The 21,611-nt window shown below is 33.6% G+C and overlaps 1 protein-coding gene across 1 annotated transcript; it reads right to left on the reverse strand.

Annotated features, from left to right (window-relative positions):
* Window positions 1-4,700: 4,700 nt before the first annotated feature.
* Window positions 4,701-6,361, reverse strand: LOC141718343 (uncharacterized). Its single transcript, XM_074520724.1, has 7 exons — window positions 6,143-6,361; window positions 5,742-6,034; window positions 5,465-5,623; window positions 5,246-5,347; window positions 5,088-5,154; window positions 4,898-4,996; window positions 4,701-4,790 (listed from the first exon to the last, which is right to left on the reverse strand). Exons 1-7 carry the CDS (start codon window positions 6,359-6,361, stop codon window positions 4,701-4,703), a joined length of 1,029 nt encoding a protein of 342 aa, XP_074376825.1.
* Window positions 6,362-21,611: the final 15,250 nt, after the last annotated feature.

The raw sequence follows: 21,611 nt of genomic DNA on the forward strand, positions 1-21,611 counted from the left end.
CTAATTAAGAGTATGTAGTCTACTTTTATTTTTTTTATTACAGATTTGATCAATTGTATAATTTTGTTTAGCCTGAATGAATATTAGTCATTATTTTGTTTAAAACAAGATCATTAGTCATATTACAATTATTTTGTTTTATTTTAAATAATTTTATAATTAGGATGATGAAAGCGACTACCAACCAAACTTTTATTATTTGGTCTTTAGTATAATAGTATAGATAGATAGATTATATTAAAAATAAAATAATGAAAGTATGGTTGGTATTTGGTATAGTAATATTTAAAATAAGACATTCTCACAAATAGATAAATAATCATAATAGAATTAACATGTCTAATGGTTTCCTTAAAACAAAATAATATTTAAAATTCAGCCGGACGCACTAAAAAAATTATATATTGATCTAATTTTAAATAAGAAATTAAGAAAATTAAATATAGGTAGTTGGATTTGATGAACCAGCTATAATAAAATATTAAATATTATTTATCCCACTAAAAATATTTTATTATTGGATCACACTATAACAAAATAAAATTTTGAAAGGAAATTAGTGGGGTCGATATAATGTTATCAAACTAGTGGTCTGTTGGCCTAAAAAAATTATATTATTGATCAATTTTTAAATTAAAAATTAAAAAAACTACATATAGTTAGTTGAATTGAAGAATCGGGTTAAAATAAAATAATATATATTATTTATCCCGTTAAAAAAAATATATTCTGGAACCGGAATATAATAAAATAAAAATTTGAAAAGAAATTTGTGGGGTCCATATAATATCAATACACTAAAACAAAATAATACATGTTATATATTCAGTCTATAATAAAATAATAATTACCACCAGGCTAAAATAAAATTAAAAAAAAATAGTGAGTATAATTAGTTGATTTTGGTTGATATAACTGTCTCAAGCTAACATAATTTTTTTGTCATTTACACATAAAATTTTACTATTGATTTGGTTTAAACATATTAAACTAACATATAAATCTAAATATAGTTAACTGGATTTGGGCTGTTAACAATTTGTATACTATTGATCTCAAGTAAAATTTACTTTTAATTAAATATAATGATATTTCGTAAGCAAACCTATAAATATCAATAAAAATATAAATTTCAATTGTCACATTATTTTTTAAAACTGTAGTATCACTAACATATAAACCTATGTATATATTAATAAGTATAATAAAATTATATTATTAAAATTTTAAGTAAATAAGTTTCATAACTTAAATTTTTTTACTTCAAATTAAATTAAAAAAATATGTAATATTAAAAATAACACGGGTTTGTATGTATATATTAAAAATAACACGGGTTTGTGTGTATATATATATTAAAAGGTAGACTCATTGAACTATACTCTCTCTATATATATAATAGAAAAGTGGATACACCAAAAAAAATTTCAAATTATTTTATTGAATTTTGATTTTTTTGATGTTCTATTTAAAAAAAAATTCTTTTATTTTAATAGCATCTTAATTATCATTCATTACACTTATTAATTATGTATTAATTAATTTATTTTTTATCTATATAAAAGTTTAGTAAAGTTACTTTTTGTCATAATAATTAATATCTCAGTATAAAATATTAATTATTAATATAATAGCGATCATTTTTATCAGGTGAAATGATGACTTAAAATGATTTATATTGTGTCCTTTTTAATTATTTATTTAAATCACTCACATTTATTTTGGGATAAGTGTAGGTCAGCTGAACTTAACTTTTCGCTTATCGTGTTAGTGAACAAAATGTCATAATTGTGAAAATTTATAGATTTTTCAATTTACATGTAGAATTTATTAAAATATGCATGTTTTTATTTTAATATAAAAATAAATAGTATATGAATCTTTTCTCCCATTAAATTTAATCAACACACCCTTGACCAATTAAATCAATGAAGAAATAATACACTTTATGTTTCATTATATTACACCTAAATAAATAAATATTTTAATAAATTAAATTTCTAAACAAATACTAATCATGTATATTATGATATGGTTGTTTATTAAGTTATATTCAAAATTTATAATTTTTGATTCCATTGGATCACGTTCATATGTTAATTGCTAATTTTTTACGATTATTTAAATTTTAAATGTATAATAAGAGCATTCTTCCAACTAATTACTCATGTAAATTGTTAAATTTTTAAAAAAATATTAATATAACTATGAAATTATTTTTAAATAATTATTTTTTTGTTATTATAAATAATTTACATATAAAAATTTATAAAATGTGCAAAATAAGAGAAAGTTAATTAGAATATCAATAATAATATTTATATATATACTTGATAATATCTTTTTGTCTATAAAAATAACATAGATTTTTTTTAAATTTTGATAAAAAATGAACAATTTAAAATGTTTAATATATATTATATTTTTTATCCTAATACAGTTATCTGCTACAATTACTGCTCTAAACTCGCATTTATATCAATCAAAGTCGATTTTATTAGTTATAACAATTTTTATCAAACTAAAAAAAGAATGAGCCGCGTATTTTCCCGTATTTAAACTTAAACTGTTAGATATATTTGTGATGTCATGTATAATCTGATTTGTTTAGTTTCAGAACTTATTATTAGAATATCAGAACTTAACTTGGAATCAGAACTTACTGAAGAGAGGAGGTTATCAGAACTTAAGGGGTCAGAACTTATATCAGGACTTAAGTGCATATACATTTCAGGTTTCCCCGTCAACTTGATGACTACAGTAATAGGATATGCAAAATCAGGTATAGTGTAGATCATAACATACATAGAGCTTCCTACTGCACTAGCATACGGGACTCGAGACATGTACTCCTTCTCAGATTCAGATTGAGGTGTAAAAGCAACAAATAGTTGAACATTTGTTGTACTAGATGTATCTATAGTCTTAGCCGATGACATTTCAATACTTGACACTATCTTCTGCATTTAACCCTTTTGTGACAAAATGGGCTTTATTGATCTATTTCCCTATAAATCCCCATACCCAACATTTTTCGTACTTAAATCTGCTCCCTTGAGGCACCTTTCTCTTGTATGAAGGACAAATCTTACTTCTTCTAGAGACAAAATATCTTTCCCAATAATGAAATTCTCATACGACAAGGCAAAAACAATAAAAGAAATAAGTCAACATCCTCATCTTCTACTTTAACATCTATATTTCGAAAATCTAACAAAATAGTATTTAACCTATCAAGATCATCCCTAAGAAATATACATTCCTGCATAAGCAGGCTGAACAGACGTTGCTTGAGAAGCAATTTGTTGGTTATGGACTTTGTCATATATAAACTTTCAAGTTTCAACCACAGGCCGACCGTAGTTTCTTCATCAGCAATCTTAGTGATGACGTCATCATCCAAACATATCATGATTATCGAATGTGCCTTCTCCTCCAAACTATTCGATTCCACGTCATTTGCACCCTGTTTCGATTTTTCCGAAAGTGGTGCCTACAGTCCTTGCTGCTTTAGCAAGGCTCACATCTTGATCTGTCATAGACCGAAACTATTTCTCCCAATGAATCTACACTACTAGAAATATGTCAATAAATATCAGTTATTAGCCGTTGTCTGAAAAAAATGGAACTGATGTCTTCGTCGGTGTAGAGAAAAGTTCCACTTTTTGATATCGGGTAGTAACTGATGTAAAAGATATCTTTACACATCGTTTTTGTTAAACTGACTGATGTATTAACCATAATTTACAAGTAGAAGCTGTCAGTAGGTTTTCTATATTGGTAAAATTAGATATTTTAAGAAAGTTAAACATATAATATACAAGGTGTTTACATGCATTTACTTCATTTTTCTCACTCAAACTGATGACTATTACTCTATTTTACATCAGTCATGGTAGAAAAACGATGTTAAAAACTAGTAAAGACATCAGTTTCTTAAGCCTGGACGTTGTGGGGTGTAGACTTTTACAACGGTTGCATGTAAAAAAGCGATGTGAAAGATTTTTATAGACATCAGTCCACTTTAGCTAACCGATGTAAGTACCTTTATACACAACGGTGACTAACTAATGTAAAATATGTACGGTTTTTTTACCATATAGACATCGGTTTTGACATCAGTTTTTAGCCGTTCTGTATAAGCTTTAACATATGTTAGAATAATTACTTTCCGCTGTTGTTGTGTGTTTATTACATCGGTTTTTTACAAATATAAAGAAAATAACTGATGTTAAAGGTTATTAAAGACAATTCAACTGATGTTTTTGCTTACTATAGACATCGGTTTTTAGGTTTTTGTCTGATGTGTTATGTTTGTACATTTAACTAGCCAAATTAAACAAACCTCAAGCAAATCCAAATCCAATTGCAAAAAAAACCAAAAAAATACCAAAAGCAGACCAAAAAATGTTCGCAACTATATAATACGTTAGCTCTGTGCCATTGCTACATTCGACCAACAAAATTAAACTATAAATCACAACATCCACAATCCACAACATTCCAGAATAACCTAGCTACTATATTTACTAATTATCCCTTATATTCCAATTAGCTAGTCCAGATCAACACAAACCAATAGTTATAAGTACCAACATAACATTACAAGTACCCAAAATAAAGTTCAAAGATCATCTGATAGAAGGCATTGAAATAAAGCTAGAGTAATGTGGTCGGTCATCATGGTCGATCATCATCGACTACACAAATTCTTGGATATACTGAAGAGTCTCGAACCACACTTCATCCAGCTGCTCTTTTGTGTATGACTTCCGACACTTAACTCCCCACTGTGAAAATTACACGAAGTCATAAAAATATTGCAAAAATTAGCACAAATGCAGATTCTTAACTTGTAAATCGCTACATTCAATCGAAACTGTTAATTAAAGCATACCTTCGATAAGAATTTCATTTCCTTCTCTTCGTATATATCTTTCTTATATCTCATGACAACATAGCGACATTCACTTCCACCCGGTTGTTTTGGTGATCCCTATTTCAATAATAAGAAATAAGTGAATAGTCGATCAGACAATAATAAAAATAAGAAAAAATTAAACTACGAAGAAGGCAAAACTACTTACAATGAGATTTATAATTGTAGGATTTTTGTTCACACGCCCTATTTGTGCATTATAAGATCTAATGGCTCTGTACAAGGGAACCAATAATGTCAAACCCAAAAAATCATAAATACAAATTTATATATATATATATATATATATTTATAGTATTGCATTACCCCACTAAGGCTTCTTCAAGTGCAGTAAAGCACTTTTGATGAGGCAGCGGATTAAAACTAAATATTTCAGATTCCCAAATCATGATCAATATCCAGTGGTAACTATTTATTTACCAAAAATTAAATCAAAGTGAGAAATAATTTGTATAATAATTTGTATATAGGAACATGTGCATTGTACAATAATTTATACCAACTATATATCTCACAAAAATTTACCTTTCATTATGATGCATGAGAAATATGCGCGAAGGTCCGGATCTCATCATTGCAATGATATAATTATGAAAATCACCGTTGAGTTTAAATGTGGCTGATGGATCGAGAAAGGCAAACATTTCTGAATGTTTTCTTTTATGAACCTCCGTCTGCAAATAACTGCAAAAAATATATAAGTAGTATGCATTATAATTAGGTCCGCCCAATATATATATTTTAGATATACGAGACAAGATTCAGCAGTTATTAAAAAACAACTTAATAAAAAACAACTTACGCCATATATGTGGATATGACGGCATGACCAATCATTTTAAACTCCAACAAGGCCATTACGTTCTCATGCAACAAATATATCAATTTCTCGACTCCGAACACCTCTTCACCACATGGAATCTGAATTGAGTCATTAGCTTCTTTCATAATTGTGACTGCATGTTTGTACAACAACATAAAACGTCGAGGAACATTTTCACTTGGCTGCAATTTCATCATCTGGGAATGTATTTTTTGATACACATTTTTATTCTTCGACGGCTTCCGTGACTTCACTGCTTCATTTTTATTTTTCTACAAAATAAAAAAATGATCAAAAACTATATCTAATAAAGACATTTCACTCCTTAAATTTCTACAAAAAAATAATAGAGACTAACAATATACAACTATCATGTATACCTCAAGATTGCGGCCGGTGACAGGGGTAAAGATGACCATGTCTTCAGGCCATGCCAACAGAGAATCAACTGCTTGGACGATTGTCTCTATTTCACCAGCTATTGGGACCCGGACCAAGGCGTCTTCCTTAATGATTCCGTCCACTTGAACACGTACATATCCTGGTTGCAGAGGCACCCCATGTACTGAGCTAGACATTCCATCTTGGGGGAAAACCATACCAAACACAACTATATTCTCAATATTTTCCACTGCCAACTCTCACTTTCGCGGTTCCTAAATTTAAAATTGACAGGGCACATGTTATATTATTTTGTTGTCATCATGTTAGGTCACACACACTGTAGAGGGGGTGAATACAGTGTATAATATAATCAAATCGAACTTTAATATCTTAAGTAACAGAAAACAAACTTTATTGAAACAATAAACTCTGTTAAAGTATGGAACTATTACCTCTCAGTGATGAACAAATATCACGTGAGCTGCTAGGGTTACAATGAATAATCTTCTTGAATATGATAACACTTATAGTGTAAACCCTATGCATGTGTTTATATACTACACAATTACAAGATAATCGCTAATTGATATGGAATATAATTCTGCTTCCTAAAATATATCAATCAGATATCTTTTCTTTCAAGTATTCCATTCTTCACGGAACTCCTTCTTCATACATATCTCTTCTTATGTTTATCTCGATCTTCATTTCTTTAATCAGCTACTGTCCTTATCTGAACGTCCTTCAACACTTAAGTTCTTATATCTAACTTCTGATGATTATCTCCTGATAATATAAGTACTGATATCCTTAAGTCCTGACTTCCAGTATAAGTACTGATTAATGGTTAAGTACTGATTTGTCCTGTTAAGTAAGATCTGAAATCTAAACATAAATCATATTAGCCATGACATTATCAAATATATCTAACAATCTCCCCCAACTTGTAAATTAGCATAATATACAAGTTTAACAGATATTTGATGATGTCAAAAACATTAAGTACAAATGCATGAGAATTAGACTAGATAACTACAACTTACAGTCCTTAAAACTTTAATAATATTTAACTTCTGATAACAACTTCAGTCTGTACAAATATTAGAATTTAAGCAGTTGTAGATCTTTGACTTGGCTTCATTATCTGATCTCTCTGATGTCAGGAGTTGTTCTGAGATAGTTCTTCAAAAAACATCTCTCAGCATATCTAAGTTCATCAATCATTCTCTTTTTAGCATCTTTAAGCTCTGCAGTATCTTCACCAATTTGAAAGATTGTAGCTCTGAGATCATTGATCTTTGCTTTTCTTATATCCTGATCCAGTCTGAGCAAATAAGCTTTATCAGACTCAAGATTGAATTTCACAGCCCTGTACCCTAGAAAGGTAGTTATAATTTGAGCAGAATTGGGCTTCATTTCAACTATATCACCCTTGTGATCTCTGTACTTTGGAACGTATGTGCTGTCAGACTTAACAGAATAAAGCCTTTTCTGTCTCTGAATCTGATCCTTCAAATAGTTTGCAGCAGTCCCTGTCAATCTGTCATCCACTTGAAGTAAGAATAGTACATGTTCCAATTCTTTAAAATACTTCAATGGAATGACATTTTGTCTTATATGATAGACCCTACAATCTGTCATGAAATACAACAAGATGTATTCTTTCAAGTAGGTATGGTAAACCATTTGTACAGATTCTAGTTGATTCAATCTCTCAGGAGTTGCTCCAATACCTGGTTCACTCAAGGAAGTTGGATCATTGGTAGTGTTCTGTATTCTTCTTTCATCAGCACTTCCTAATCCAGTTTTATCTCTTGCTTCCTTTCCAGTAACTACTCTTGCTTCAAAACCACTTGCAGCAGTCTTTAAAGATTGAGTCTGTTTTGCTTTAGTGAATCCTGGTAGGAGTGTCTTTGGTCTAACTTCTGATATCAAGTTAACTTGAGCTGTGTCAGAGGTTACTTGCTTCTTCAAAATATCAGAACTTACAGCTTCTTGACTCTGAACAACTTGAGCCATGTCAGAGGTTGTTTTAAGAACTTTTCTTGAAGTCAGAACAAGATTATCCTTTTCATCTGTAATTTCTTCATTCTCAGGAGGCACATAAACCTTGATAGGTTCACCAACCTTTTCTTTACCCTTGGATCTTGGATCTATCTGCGGTTGTGATTTAGCCAATGTTGCTTCAGTATGTGTCCTTTCTTTGATCACAATGCCTTTGAGTTTTGGAAGTGGCTTTTTACCAGAAGCTTCAGATTTAGATGCAACTTTCTCTGATTTAAGTCTGGCTTCTTCTTCCATTAAACTCTCCAAGTCCATTCCTGGATTTTCCTAAAGAAATAACTGTCTTGACATTTTCTCATCAAGATCTAAAAGTTCATCAAAACTTATCCTTTTACCAGTAGCAGAACTTATTCTTTTCCCAGTATCAGAACTTGTCCTGTGACTTGTGATTTCAGCTTGTCTTGATGTGAATCCTATACCTTTACTATGACCTCTACCCATTCTAGAGCTTCCTCGATCATCTTTTCCATCATCTTTCCCTTTCAGTGTCTTGTCAATCTTGTATTTGGACATAATTACTTTCTCCCCCTTTTTGGCATCAGCAGGTAATAGAAGAGAGATAAGCAATTCCACTGAAGATTGGATTTCATTAAGTTGTAATTGCTGAGAAGCTTGATTTTTCAGAATATCACCAATCTGAGCTTGTTGATGATCTTGAGTCTTCTCAATAGAAGCAATCCTGTCAAAGGTAGGTTAGAAGACCTTTTTCTTTTCAATTTTCCAAACTTCTCCTTTATTATTAAATTCTTCCTGAATCTTGTGTAGCTCTGCACGAGTAGTTGAATGAAGACCTTGTAGATGTTTAGTACTCAATACAGTGACTCTAAGCTGGGTTTTGAAATCATCAGAATTTAACATTTCATCAGCTTTAGTCAAGTGCTCAGCAAGATGAATATCATTTGGAACACATGAAACTGTGTTCCATTCCTTAGTCCACTCCCGTCCTGCAGGAGTTTCACTCCAAGGCACTGGTGCTTCTCGATTAACAAACTTCTTAATAAGTTCAGACTTAAAAATAGTTTGTTGAGGAGCATGTCCTGAAGGACCTGCTGCATCAGCATCTGCAGTTGGAGCAGCATCACTAGTATCTCCAACATTTGTAGCATCAGAACTTAAAGAATCAGTATCTTCTGATTAGACAACAGTGTGTGTAGCAATGGAGGCTTCAGCATCCTCTAATTGCTGATCTGGTTCTAAGTTCTGATCAACAGCCATATCCTGATGCTCACCTAAAGTCTAATCATCAGCATCTTGATGCAGAGAAGGTGTTGTAGATAACTCTGGAGTTTGAACAGCATCAGTAACAGGTGTTGTTGAAGGATTAGTTGCTGTTGGAGCTTCTAAGAGAATTACTTCAGGCACAACCAAGTTTTGAACATCAATATCAGCACTTGTACCTGGATCAACAGGAGACACAGATGGTGTGGTAGCCTTTTCAGAAATAGCTTCCTTAGATGGTGTTGATGGAGAAGAAGTGACTATAGCAAATTCCTTGTCTTGTGAGATGAGAGATTCCTGATCCATTTCCTTAGCTGCTTCCTCTTCATCATCTGAAACTGGCCTTTTTGCCCTCTGTTTCTTGTATCTCTTTATTGATTTGGATTTCTTGGGAGTTTCAGGAACTGTCATTCTTCTAAGCCTTTTGAGAAGCCTAGATCCCCCAATTCCAGAATCCTTCTGAGAAGTCTCTTTCTCAGCTTCACTTATAACAGGTTCTGAAGAAGGAACCTGGTCCTCAGTATCAGATTCATCTCTCAAGGAAATCTTCCTTTTCTTCTGAAGTGTTTTAGGAACAGTCTTTGTCTTCTTAGATTTAGAAGATGAAGGCTTCACATTAGGTGTTGAGGGATGAGGTTCTGATGGTTGAACATCAGGAAAAAGTGCAGTGTACTTAACAGGGTCATAGGTGATTAAGGCTTGTTTGACAGATAAAGGTATTAAGAGGGGTCTTAACACAGCCTTCTTATTATCAGTAGATAATAAGTCAGTGAAAGCTCCTTTAGCAATTCTGAAGGATGGAATTAAATCACCAAAATTTTGGGGCTGATTACAACAGAACTTATAAATAAGCTGACAAAATCTGGCAAAATATACAGTATTTCGATCTTCTGTCATCCTATCCCCAATAAAACCTAAGACATCACTTGCATAATCAAAATCAGTTTGATTTATAAGAGCATACCCGATTTGTTGGCTGAATATGGGAATTGCATTGAAATCTGAGCATTTATTGGCGAAAGCCTTGGTAATGCAGTCAAAGAAGAAACTCCATTCCCTCCTCATGAAAGATCTCTTCAACTTTCCAAGTTTTGCCAATGTTCCCTCATATCCTAGACTGGACATCATGTTCTGAAGAACTGGTTCGTCAACCGTAGAATAAACACAGTTCTCAGGTAGCTGCAGTGCTTGTCGAACCGTAGACAAAGTCACAACATACTCATTTTCCCCTGATGAAAAGATAATACTCGGGGACCCTTGAGCACCACCATCATCATATACTCCACTCCTCCAGAACTCCAGTACTTGAACTCCAGAGACTGATTCAGGCTCAGTTAAAGCGTACCCAATATCAAGATTAGTGAGAAAGTCCTGAATGAAATGAAGTTCAGAGGGTGCCTCTGACGTGTTGAGTATAACAGAGAAGTTATTAGGAACAAACTTTGCTCCATGGAAGATTATGTCCTTGGGTGCCATTAAAATTTGAGAGAAATACGGTTGCCTGTATTGTGTTTGAAAAAAAGTCTATATGAAAAATTGTCAGTAGATGAGAAAGGATGAAAGTAAAGAGAGAGAGATAAAAGAGAAAAGTAAATAAAAGATTTGACAATCTTTTCTCTCTGTTACTTATACACAAAATGTAACCGTTGGGACACCTGTCAGACATGCAGTAATAACGGATAGTTACTGGGCTCGAGAAAACAGTAATCATTACTTACCCACTTGCCTGTTTTCAAGGAAAAACCGTTCCACTTACCTAGATATTCCATTAATCAAGGTGAAAAAGTTTTAATTCAAAATTGAAACCGTTCCCACTTATTTAATTAATTTTCACTATAACATTAATATTATGAAAAGAAATCAAGTGAAAATGACCAAGATAAATCATATGAGTAAGTACTGATAAAGGAAAATCAGACCTTAAATTAAAACGGAATTTATATGGTCATCATAATATGAATATCTAGCAGGATTTATCAATGCATTACAAAGTATCTCAGAGACAAAATTTTGAAACAAAAATAAATTTCATTAATATATCAAGTGAATACATTCATGAAATTGAAATTATATCAGCACTTGTACAAGATTTCCCTAAGCTACTAAACCTAACGTCAACAGCCTTTGTCCTAACTTCAAGAAGCAGTGCAAGGCTGATGAAGAAAATAAATCATTTCTTCTTCCTACTCTCGACAAAGAGAATGGCGAGTCGGATGATTCGCTCTTGCTGGCGGAGAGCTTCCAGCCTTTCCTCCTCCAATCGCTCCAGATGGCGATGGTAATCCATATAGAAGAACAGGAGGTGGGTCAGTACCTCCTGTGGGATAGAGTCCCATATCTCCTCAGGAATGGCCGTGACGTGCCATTCCTGCTGCCATTCAGCACATCTTAGCTCCATATAAAATGTTTGGTAATTCAAAAACATGTTGTATCTGACCATTGTGTTTTTGAAAGAAAAAGTATGAAGGTAAGTTTGTGAGAAAGAATTTGATGGGAAGGCTGATGTGAAGTGGTTGTTTATATAGGCAAGTGAATGCCAGGAGACGCAAAGGAATTCAATGCTGACAGGTAGAATTAATTCTACCTCATCTCCCCAAACTTGGAAAAAGAATAACATTCAATGGAAAGAGAAAACATGGTTTAATGCGCACAAGAAACAAGTAAAAGTGGACTGTTCAAGTACGAATACCATTAACCCTAACCATAGTGACTATTAATCTTCCACTTCAACATATTCTAGTTTGAACCGAGACTGTTATCAAATTTTATCCACAGATAAGTCAAGTAAAGAATTTGGACTGTAATATCAGAACTTAGACTTATATCAGAACTTAACAATCATCAGAACATAATTTCTTAACTCGAAAAAGGAATGCCTATCGGAGTAAATCCTCATACAAGTTCTGAGTTATACTCATCAGAACTTAATCTTCAGAATATGCAACCAGAACTTGTCCTCGGAATTAGTGCAAAATGACACAATGACTGTTTATCTAAAATAACATAGACCACCACAGTAATTTTCATCATTCAAATGGAGTGATTAGTGTGTGTATCAAGCTAAATAGCAGACAAAGAGTAAAGTCTGATTCACTTCAGTACATCTTAGAAAAAAGCCATAACTAAAATATTGCTAAAGAGCTGACATTATCCTGAAACCTACTGATGAATGAGTTCATGCTTGAATCCACCTCAACTGTTTTGTGCTAATTTTATGCATCTTTTTAAATTCTATTTTACAGTGGCTTCTCAGTGTAAGTGAGTCACGACTGCTTATCAGAATTTATGCTATTATCAGAGTATTTCTCCAGTAATCATAGAGTGTGAAAAGTCACCAAGAAAATATTTTGCTTTTCTAATGCATATTTACTTAATACCAGCAATGCACTTGGGTCATCCCTTCCACATTTTTACTCTAGATCTCAAAGGAGTACCTGGTTTTATTCTTTGATCCTTTCGCTTTTTCTTTTGATAAGTGAGTTTTATCAGTACTTAGTACATTCAACAGTTTTACTCGTATCAGAACTTAACAGATGAGTAGCATTATTCTAATTTGTGACTTAGTAATAAGATAAACAAAGTAAACTCAACTAAGCTCAATTATCAGAATTTGATTGTGTTATAAGATTTCCATAGAATTAATTACTTCTTACATGGGATCATTTGTTTATTGAAGACTACTAGGTCAGTATCTAGCACAGTTATCCTCATAGGATTGAATAGTTACTTAAACAGACATATCACTTATCAGAGTTTAGAAACATATATCAGACAACAATCAGTACTTAAACACATATTTCAATTAATCACAGAATACACAAAGAGATTACATTCTGTAAATACTGATCATAAAGTCTGATGCATCAGAACAAAACTAGGCAGATTTAGAAAAAGAAACCGAAATCATTCCAAGTTCATTTACCAATCTTGTAAAAGTGGCTTCACACAATAGTTTTGTGAAGATATCTGCTAGTTGTTGACCTGTTGGAACAAAGTGCAATTCCACTGTACCTTCATCCACATGTTCCCTTATGAAGTGGTACCTGATGCTGATGTGCTTTGTCATAGAGTGTTGAACTGGATTACCTATCATAGCAATAGCACTTTGATTATCATAGTAAATAGGGATTTTGAAATATGTTAACCCATAATCCAGTAACTGATTCTTCATCCAAAGAATTTGTGCACAACAGCTTCCTACAGCAATATACTCTACTTCTGCAGTTGATGTGGAAATTGACTTTGGTTTCTTGCTGAACCAAGAAACCAATCTGCCTCCAAGGAATTGGCAGCTTCCACTTGTGTTTTTCCTGTCAATTTTGCAACCTGCAAAATCTGCATCTGAGTAACCTATTAGTTTAAAATCTGATTCTCTAGGATACCACAATCCCAGATCAACTGTTCCTTTAAGATACTTAAAAATTCTTTTCACAGCTGTTAGGTGAGGTTCTCTTGGATCTGCTTGAAATCTTGCACAAAGACAGGTAGCATACATGATATCAGGTCTACTAGCAGTTAGATAGAGTAGAGAGCCAATCATACCTCTGTAATCAGTAATATCTACTGATTTACCAGTATCCTTATCCAGTTTTGTTGCAGTGGCCATGGGAGTGGATGCACTTGAACAATCTTGCATTCCAAATTTCTTCAGCAAGTTTATGGTGTACTTAGTTTGACAAATAAAAGTGCCTTCTTCATTCTGGTTGACTTGAAGACCCAGAAAATAGCTAAGTTCCCCCATCATACTCATCTGATATCTTGACTGCATCAGTTTGGCAAACTTCTTGCAAAGTCTGTCATTTGTAGACCCAAAAATGATATCATCAACATAAATCTGGACCAGAAGTAAGTCCTTTCCATGGTTGAGGTAGAACATTGTTTTGTCTATTGTTCCTCTGTTGAATCCACTTTCCAGAAGAAACTGTGCTAAAGTCTCATACCATGCTCTAGGAGCTTGCTTAAGTCCATAAAGTGCTTTATCAAGCCTGTAGACATAATATGGATGTTTGGAATCTACAAAGCCTGGAGGTTGTTCAACATATACTTCCTCGTCCAATTCTCCATTGAGAAAAGCAGTTTTCACATCCATTTGAAAAACAGTAAACTTTTTGTGAGCAACATAAGCCAAAAATATCCTTATGGCTTCTAACCTAGCAACTGGTGCAAATGTTTCATCATAATCAATTCCCTCCTGTTGAGAATATCCTTTTGCAACCAGCCTTGCCTTATTCCTTGTAATTATACCATCACTGTCAGTTTTGTTTCTGAATACCCACTTTGTACCAACAACAGATCTATTCTTTGGTCTTGGCACTAGGGTCCAAACTTTGTTTCTTTCAAATTCATTTAACTCTTCCTGCATTGCTTGCACCCAATCAGCATCTTGAAGAGCTTCTTCCACTTTCTTTGGCTCAGTCTGAGAGAGAAAAGAATTGTAAAGGCATTCATTTGAAGTACCTGTTCTAGTTCTGACACCTGAATCAGGATTTCCAATTATCAAATCAGGTGTATGTGATTTTGTCCACTTCCTTACAGATGGAAGGTTTTCTCTAGAACTGGATGCTCCCCCATGATCCATGCTGTCTTCATTTTCATTTTCTGATGCTCCCCCTGAAACTATGCTCTCTGTGTTGGATTCTTCAGAATTTAGATTTTCAGCACTATCAGAACTTGGCTTATCAGAACTTGACGAATCAGAACTTGAAGAGCCAGATGTATGTTCTGATGTTTCTTGAGATGTGGTAAGATCTTGAGTATGCTCCCCCTGCATAGATGAATCTTCCTTTGACGTAGTCACCACAGTTTCAATAACATCAAAGTTTAATCCATCAGAGTTTACAGTATCAGGACTTAGACTGTCAGAATTTTCAGTATCAGAATTTGAGTCTTCATTTTCAAATCACAGCTGATCATGGTCAATGAAATCTTCAAGACCAGTAATCTTCTTGTCATCAAAAGAGACATTGATAGATTCCATGACCACTTTTGTTCTCAAATTGTAGACTCTGAAGGCTTTTGTGGAAAGTGGATATCCAACAAAGATTCCTTCATCAGCTTTTAGATCAAACTTGGATAGCTGTTCAGGATGAGACTTGAGAACAAAACACTTGCATCCAAATACATAACAGTACTTCAGATTTGGCTTCTTTTTCTTCACCATCTCATATGGTGTTTTCCATGCTTGTTAATGAGTGTTGCATTTTGAGTAAAACAAGCAGTCTGCACAGCTTCAGCCCAGAAATAGGTTGGAAGCTTTGCTTCTTCAAGCATTGTACGTGCAGCTTCAATGAGAGTTCTATTCTTCCTTTCAACAACTCCATTTTGCTGTGGAGTTCCAGGAGCAGAAAATTCCTGCTTTATTCCATAATTTTTGCAGAACTCTTCCATTATCAAATTTTTGAACTCAGTGCCATTATCACTCCTTAAGATTTTCATAGAATCTTTGACCAATTTATCCAGATGTTTGACATGATCAATCAAGATAGATGCAGTTTCACTTTTTGTGTGCAAGAAATACACCCATGTGTATCTGGTGAACTCATCCACTATGACCAACGCATATCTCTTCTTTGTAATACACATGACATTCACGGGACCAAATAGATCAACATGTAGTAGATGGTAAGGCTCAAGAATTGATGATTCAGTCTTGCTCTTGAATGAAGATTTTCTTTGTTTGGCCTTCTGACAAGAATCACAAAGGCCATCAGGAGCAAATACTGACTTTGGAAGTACTCTCACAAGATCTTTCTTGACCAGTTCATTTATATTGTTGAAATTTAAATGAGAGAGTTTCTTGTGCCAATTCCAGCTTTCTTCAATTGATGCTCTACTCATTAGACAGATTGCAGAACCATCAGTACTTGTTGAAAGCTTAGCTTCATAAATGTTACCACGCCTATATCCTTTCAGAACAACTTTGCATTTAGATTTACTCACAATTTCACAGTGTTCTTCAAAGAAATCAACATGATAACCTCTGTCACAGATTTGACTTATACTCAGCAGATTGTGTTTAAGTCCTGAGACCAGAGCTACTTTTTTAATTATGACATTCCCAAGATTGATATTGTCATATCTCAATGTTTTTCCAATGTTGCCATCTCCATAAGAACCACTTGGGCCAGCTTTCTCCACAAAGTCTGATAGCAGGGCCTTATTTCCAGTCATATGTCCTGAACATCCACTATCTAGAACTAGAATATTTTTCCTGTTGCCCTGCAATTACAAAGACCACTAATTATTAGTTTTAAGGACCCAGACTTGCTTGGATCCTTTGGTCTTATTAAGTTTGTTAACATTTGCAGCGGATTTAACATCAGAGTTTATGTTAACATTTTTCTTATCAGAACTTACACTCTCAGACTTTGAATCAGAATTTACACTAGAAGGAACAATGGAAACTTTCTCCAAAGAAGGTTTTATTTGATAATAATCATAGTACAAACTATGATATTCCTTACAAGTATAAATGGAATGCCATAAACTACCACAATGAAAACAAGGATTTTGTGGTTTGTATCTAACAGACTGACTCTTAACTCCTAATTTTGAAGGTAAGGAGTTAATATTCTTATTTTTCCTGCAAAAAGAAGCCAGATGGTTAGAACTTCCACAGTTATGACATGTTTTCCTAGGAGCATCAGGGACAGGTTTATAAGCATTGCTTTTATTCACACCTTCCTTTCCATTCCTATTTTTCCTAGGTGATTTTACCTTGTTTGCATTCTTAACATCTTTCAGCTTATGCTTAAGCTGCTTCTTTGTCATTAAGCCTATGTTTACTTCAACTGTCTTTTCCTGTTTTAGTTTGTCAGAAGTTAATTCTTCTTGAACTTTTGATTTCTCATTTTCAGACTTTACAGTTACAAACTTAACAGGTTTTAACTTTGACTTTTGCTTAACAACATGCTTAATTTCTTCAGTTCCTTTATGTTAGGTCCCGATGTGTTTGTAGAAGGGGGGTTGAATACGAACAATACCAGATAATCGAATTAAATGCGGAATAAAAAATGTGAAACAAAATTCAAGTTAAATAAAAATATTATTAAACTTGAAAGGTGTTACAACAACTGTATCGATTACAAGGAATTAATCTCAAATTGATTATCACAAATTTTAGAATAAATTCGACATGAACTTTTTCTATTTTTGCAATAATTAGAATCAAATGCTAAACGCGATTTGAGATTAAGTTCTAGGGATTTTGATCCGCTAGATTGTTACACAAGAGCAAGATAAAGATTTCTAGTGGTTTGGATTTAACAATAAAAACTAGAAATATGATCTTGAAATATGCAGATGAAAAGATGAAATATTGCTGCTTGTTTTTCTTTTCTACTTTTTTTCTTGACTTCTGTGTTCTGGATATATATTGTTGAATGGCTGCTTCTGTCTTTAAATAATCAACCGAATAGAATAGAGCTGGCATGACAATTCTTTTGAACTAGCAAGACTTTCGGTGAGACAATCAGTTGAGCTAGTATGACTTTCGGTATGACTATCAAATGAACTAGCAAGACTATCTGATTGAACTAACAAGACAATCCTCTTCCAGTGTAACTTTCGGCAAGACAATTATTTGTACTAGCATGACTTTCAGTATGACTATTGATTGTCATACCGATTGTCATATTAGTACAATCAGATTTGTCTTGCTGAATTTAAATGAATTTTAATCCAATTTAAATTCTGAAAATCCTTAATATTAACTTTGAATTAATTAATCAATTAATTCAATTAATCAATAAATTAATCTTTGCAGATATAATTTATTTTCTTAATTAAATTATATGACTTAATTAATTAATAGAGAATTAATACTAACCTTGAGCATCAACCATTCTTCTGAATATCTTCTGAAAATCAGTGAAAATTATGAATCAATTCCACCACTTCAATGTTGATACTCGATGTACTGTCTGGTTCATGAGTGACTAACTTCCATGATGTTTCTTCATATCTTGACTTTGACAACTTGATTTTCTTCAGATTAAATCCTTGTAATTAATTGATACTCTGACGAGATCCCTGCCACTTGATTAAATCCACAACCTTGATTTATATCACTGAGGCTTGATCAATTTCTTGAACTTCTTCCAGTGAATTAATTCTTCAAGTCTGTAGATGAACCTTGTTTCTGAATCCTTTGACAGATGTTACTTTGCGAGATCTCTTTGACGGTAGATCCACTATTTACTTATTACATTCTTATTTGAGTTGAGTTAAATCCTCGAATATACAAATAGGCTATAACATATGCCTTACAATCTCTCCCTATTTGTTTGTTATACAATAACACACAAATACCTAGAGGATAACTCAACTAACAAATAAGAAAAAAATATAAACAGAAATGCAAAGTAAATAGCAGAAAAGTTCTGGATAATATTTAACATTTTCCAGATTCCAAATAGTTGTTCCTCTAGACTGAACATATCTTCAAGTAGTTTCATCTTCTTTTGTACAACCACATTTCCTGTTGAGAAGCACATATCTCTCTTGCTTCTCCCCCTATGAGAATCAACTAATTAAAGAAGATCACCTTCGTTTACCACCTCTCCCGTACAATAGGATCCGCAAATAAAAACCAATGGTACTCCCCTAACAGCTTTTTCCCTTACTAGAAAATCACCTTGTATTTACCACCTCTCCCGTGCAATAGGATCTATAGTTACAAACAACAATGGTGTGGTGTAGTGTACATATGCTTCATCTTTTTCTTCCTCCCTGCTATTTCTCCCCCTTAGTTGAGGAATCCTCCAAACTATTACTTAAGCTTTTATCTCCCCCTTAAAGAAGGAATGTATGCCGTCGTCTGAAGGAGTTCTCATATTTCACTTGGTTGGAAAAGAAATAACAAGTAGTTTCTCTTTCTTCCTTACTGTGAGTGTGTGATTCTGTTTTAGTGTTCCTCACATGTGTTTCACTCTTCTCTCCACTCGTGTTTACACTCATTCTCACAAGTGTATCACTCCTCTCATAGCTCCAACATTCAACTATACCTGCAAGGAAAATCACCTTAGCCATTTTTAAGGAGGTCACAGGTGGTGCAATGGAAGTTCGCAAATCCCCATCCTTGTTAAACTCGTCAGATGAATCTGAGTCATAATTTACAAGTTGCTAGTTTCCCTTTTAGGGTTCCAGATTTGAATTCTGGGAAGGTAAACAATGATCCAAAGAATTTAGCATAAAGATCAAGGTTCCCTTCTAATGTCTGTGAAGACATTTCCTTGTGACTCATCAGGTAATATCTGAATCATTGTCAACAAGTTGCCGATCTGCACCTATGTCAGATCCACTATCCGCAGATGCATCCAGGGGATTTAAGCCTGGGGAGGTAGACACTGACCACTGACATATGGCTTTTAGATCAGTATCCTCTCCTAACACCTGTAAAGGCAATTGGTCCATTAACGAACCTTGAACAATCGAATCTGATCTTAAAATGGTCGAAACTCTTGTTTCCGTCTTAACATCTCCTGGTGCATCAAGAATTGTTTATGTTTGAAGTGGTGACACTACATCGGATGCCTTGGCCGGCAGGAAAAATTCAATAGACACACCCTGTTGAGAGAATGAATCTAGTAACTGTTTTTGTGCCTTTTCAGCCATTACATCTTTTTGAGAAGATGTATGGGGGCTAGCAGTTGTCTCAGTTTAAATACTACTCATCTATGTAGGAGACAGAGGTACTGGGTTGACTACAGAACCTTCCTTATGTGGTGCACTAAGGCACTATCTCCCTCACACTCATTCGTACTACATTTAGTGGTAAGAGAGTGTTGGTTGGTTCTGTTTATGTGTTTTATCTTTACAGTCTGGGATAGATGTTTGTGGGTTTTCACCCTCATGACTGTCAATGAAAGAAAGTCATTGAAGACTGAACCTGTATCACAAAATATAGGGCAATATAGAGTATTAAAATATACTTAAGATCTATAATGAATGAAAATTATACATTTAATCTTTTGAGAGTAATGATGTACAATAGTGATTTCAAAAGAGTTTACATGAAATAAGAAATCACTAATGTAGAAAGAAGTTTGATTTACTCCTAAAACTCACTGCACATATAAAAAAATATGATTGTGCCTAGTGATTAGAGAGTTATAAATATGACGATTGCTTGAGCAGTACACTAGTTCATACCAACCTGAAGTGAGATTGTGAAGAAGAGATTGCATAGTCCAATAGATCTGCAGCTGCAAAGTCCATGAACTGTGGTGCACTGACTTCCTCTTTTTACTCACTAACCAGGAGTACACTTGTACACATCTTACTAGAGTCCAATTCCAAGTGTAATGTGCAGCAGGTACGTGATATGTCATAATATTCTCAAGTCTCGTCACTGGTGCTATATGTTAGATACTGCTTCCTGATAATATCCTAGCACAATATACAAATTTTCAATGATAACATTCCCAACTTGCAAACAGCCATATCCCTCAGATAAACCTTTGCTGTTATCTCCAAAGGTAACCATGGGGCCAGCTTTCTCAACCATATTTGATAGCAGGGCTCTATATCCGGTCATATGTCTTGATGATCCACTGTCAAGAATCCACACTACCGGTTACACCTGTTTAATGCCCTGCACTACAAATGGATTAGACCTTCTTCGGAACCCAAACTTGGTTGGGCCCGGCATACTTGTAGAATTGTCCTTTGTCAGGCAAAACAAAATTTTTAATTTTAATGGTCTCAATATCCTCAATGACTGAACATTTGACCTTGTAAACAGCCTTAACAAATTTCTGTTTAGGCTTAGGCACAAATGTCTCCTTTCTAGCCGTAGAAGGACTAGCATTCTTAGACCTATCATGCTTCTTATTATTCACATGCTGACGAGGAGTACTCTTATCATTAGAAACATGCTTACCATTAAAATAAGCATACATCAAATTAAAAGCACAAGACATATAATTAGCAACACCACATGCTTTATGAGAGTGATTAATAGCAGGCAATTTATGCATAGCAGACATGGCATTTTTGTTATCCAACTCATGTGTGTCTGAGTTAGTCTCAGTTGCTTTCACAACTTTGACTGGAACTTTTGACACACATGACTTGAAAACAACCTTCTCATTAGCATGATCTTCAGCACGTATTTCTTCTTGAATAAAAGAAGAGGTCGCATCAAATGGTTCAACAATTGATGCTTTATAGAGGGGTTCATCA

The sequence above is a fragment of the Apium graveolens genome, chromosome 4 (assembly GCF_009905375.1).
Source record: "Apium graveolens cultivar Ventura chromosome 4, ASM990537v1, whole genome shotgun sequence".
Classification (NCBI taxonomy): domain Eukaryota; kingdom Viridiplantae; phylum Streptophyta; class Magnoliopsida; order Apiales; family Apiaceae; genus Apium; species Apium graveolens.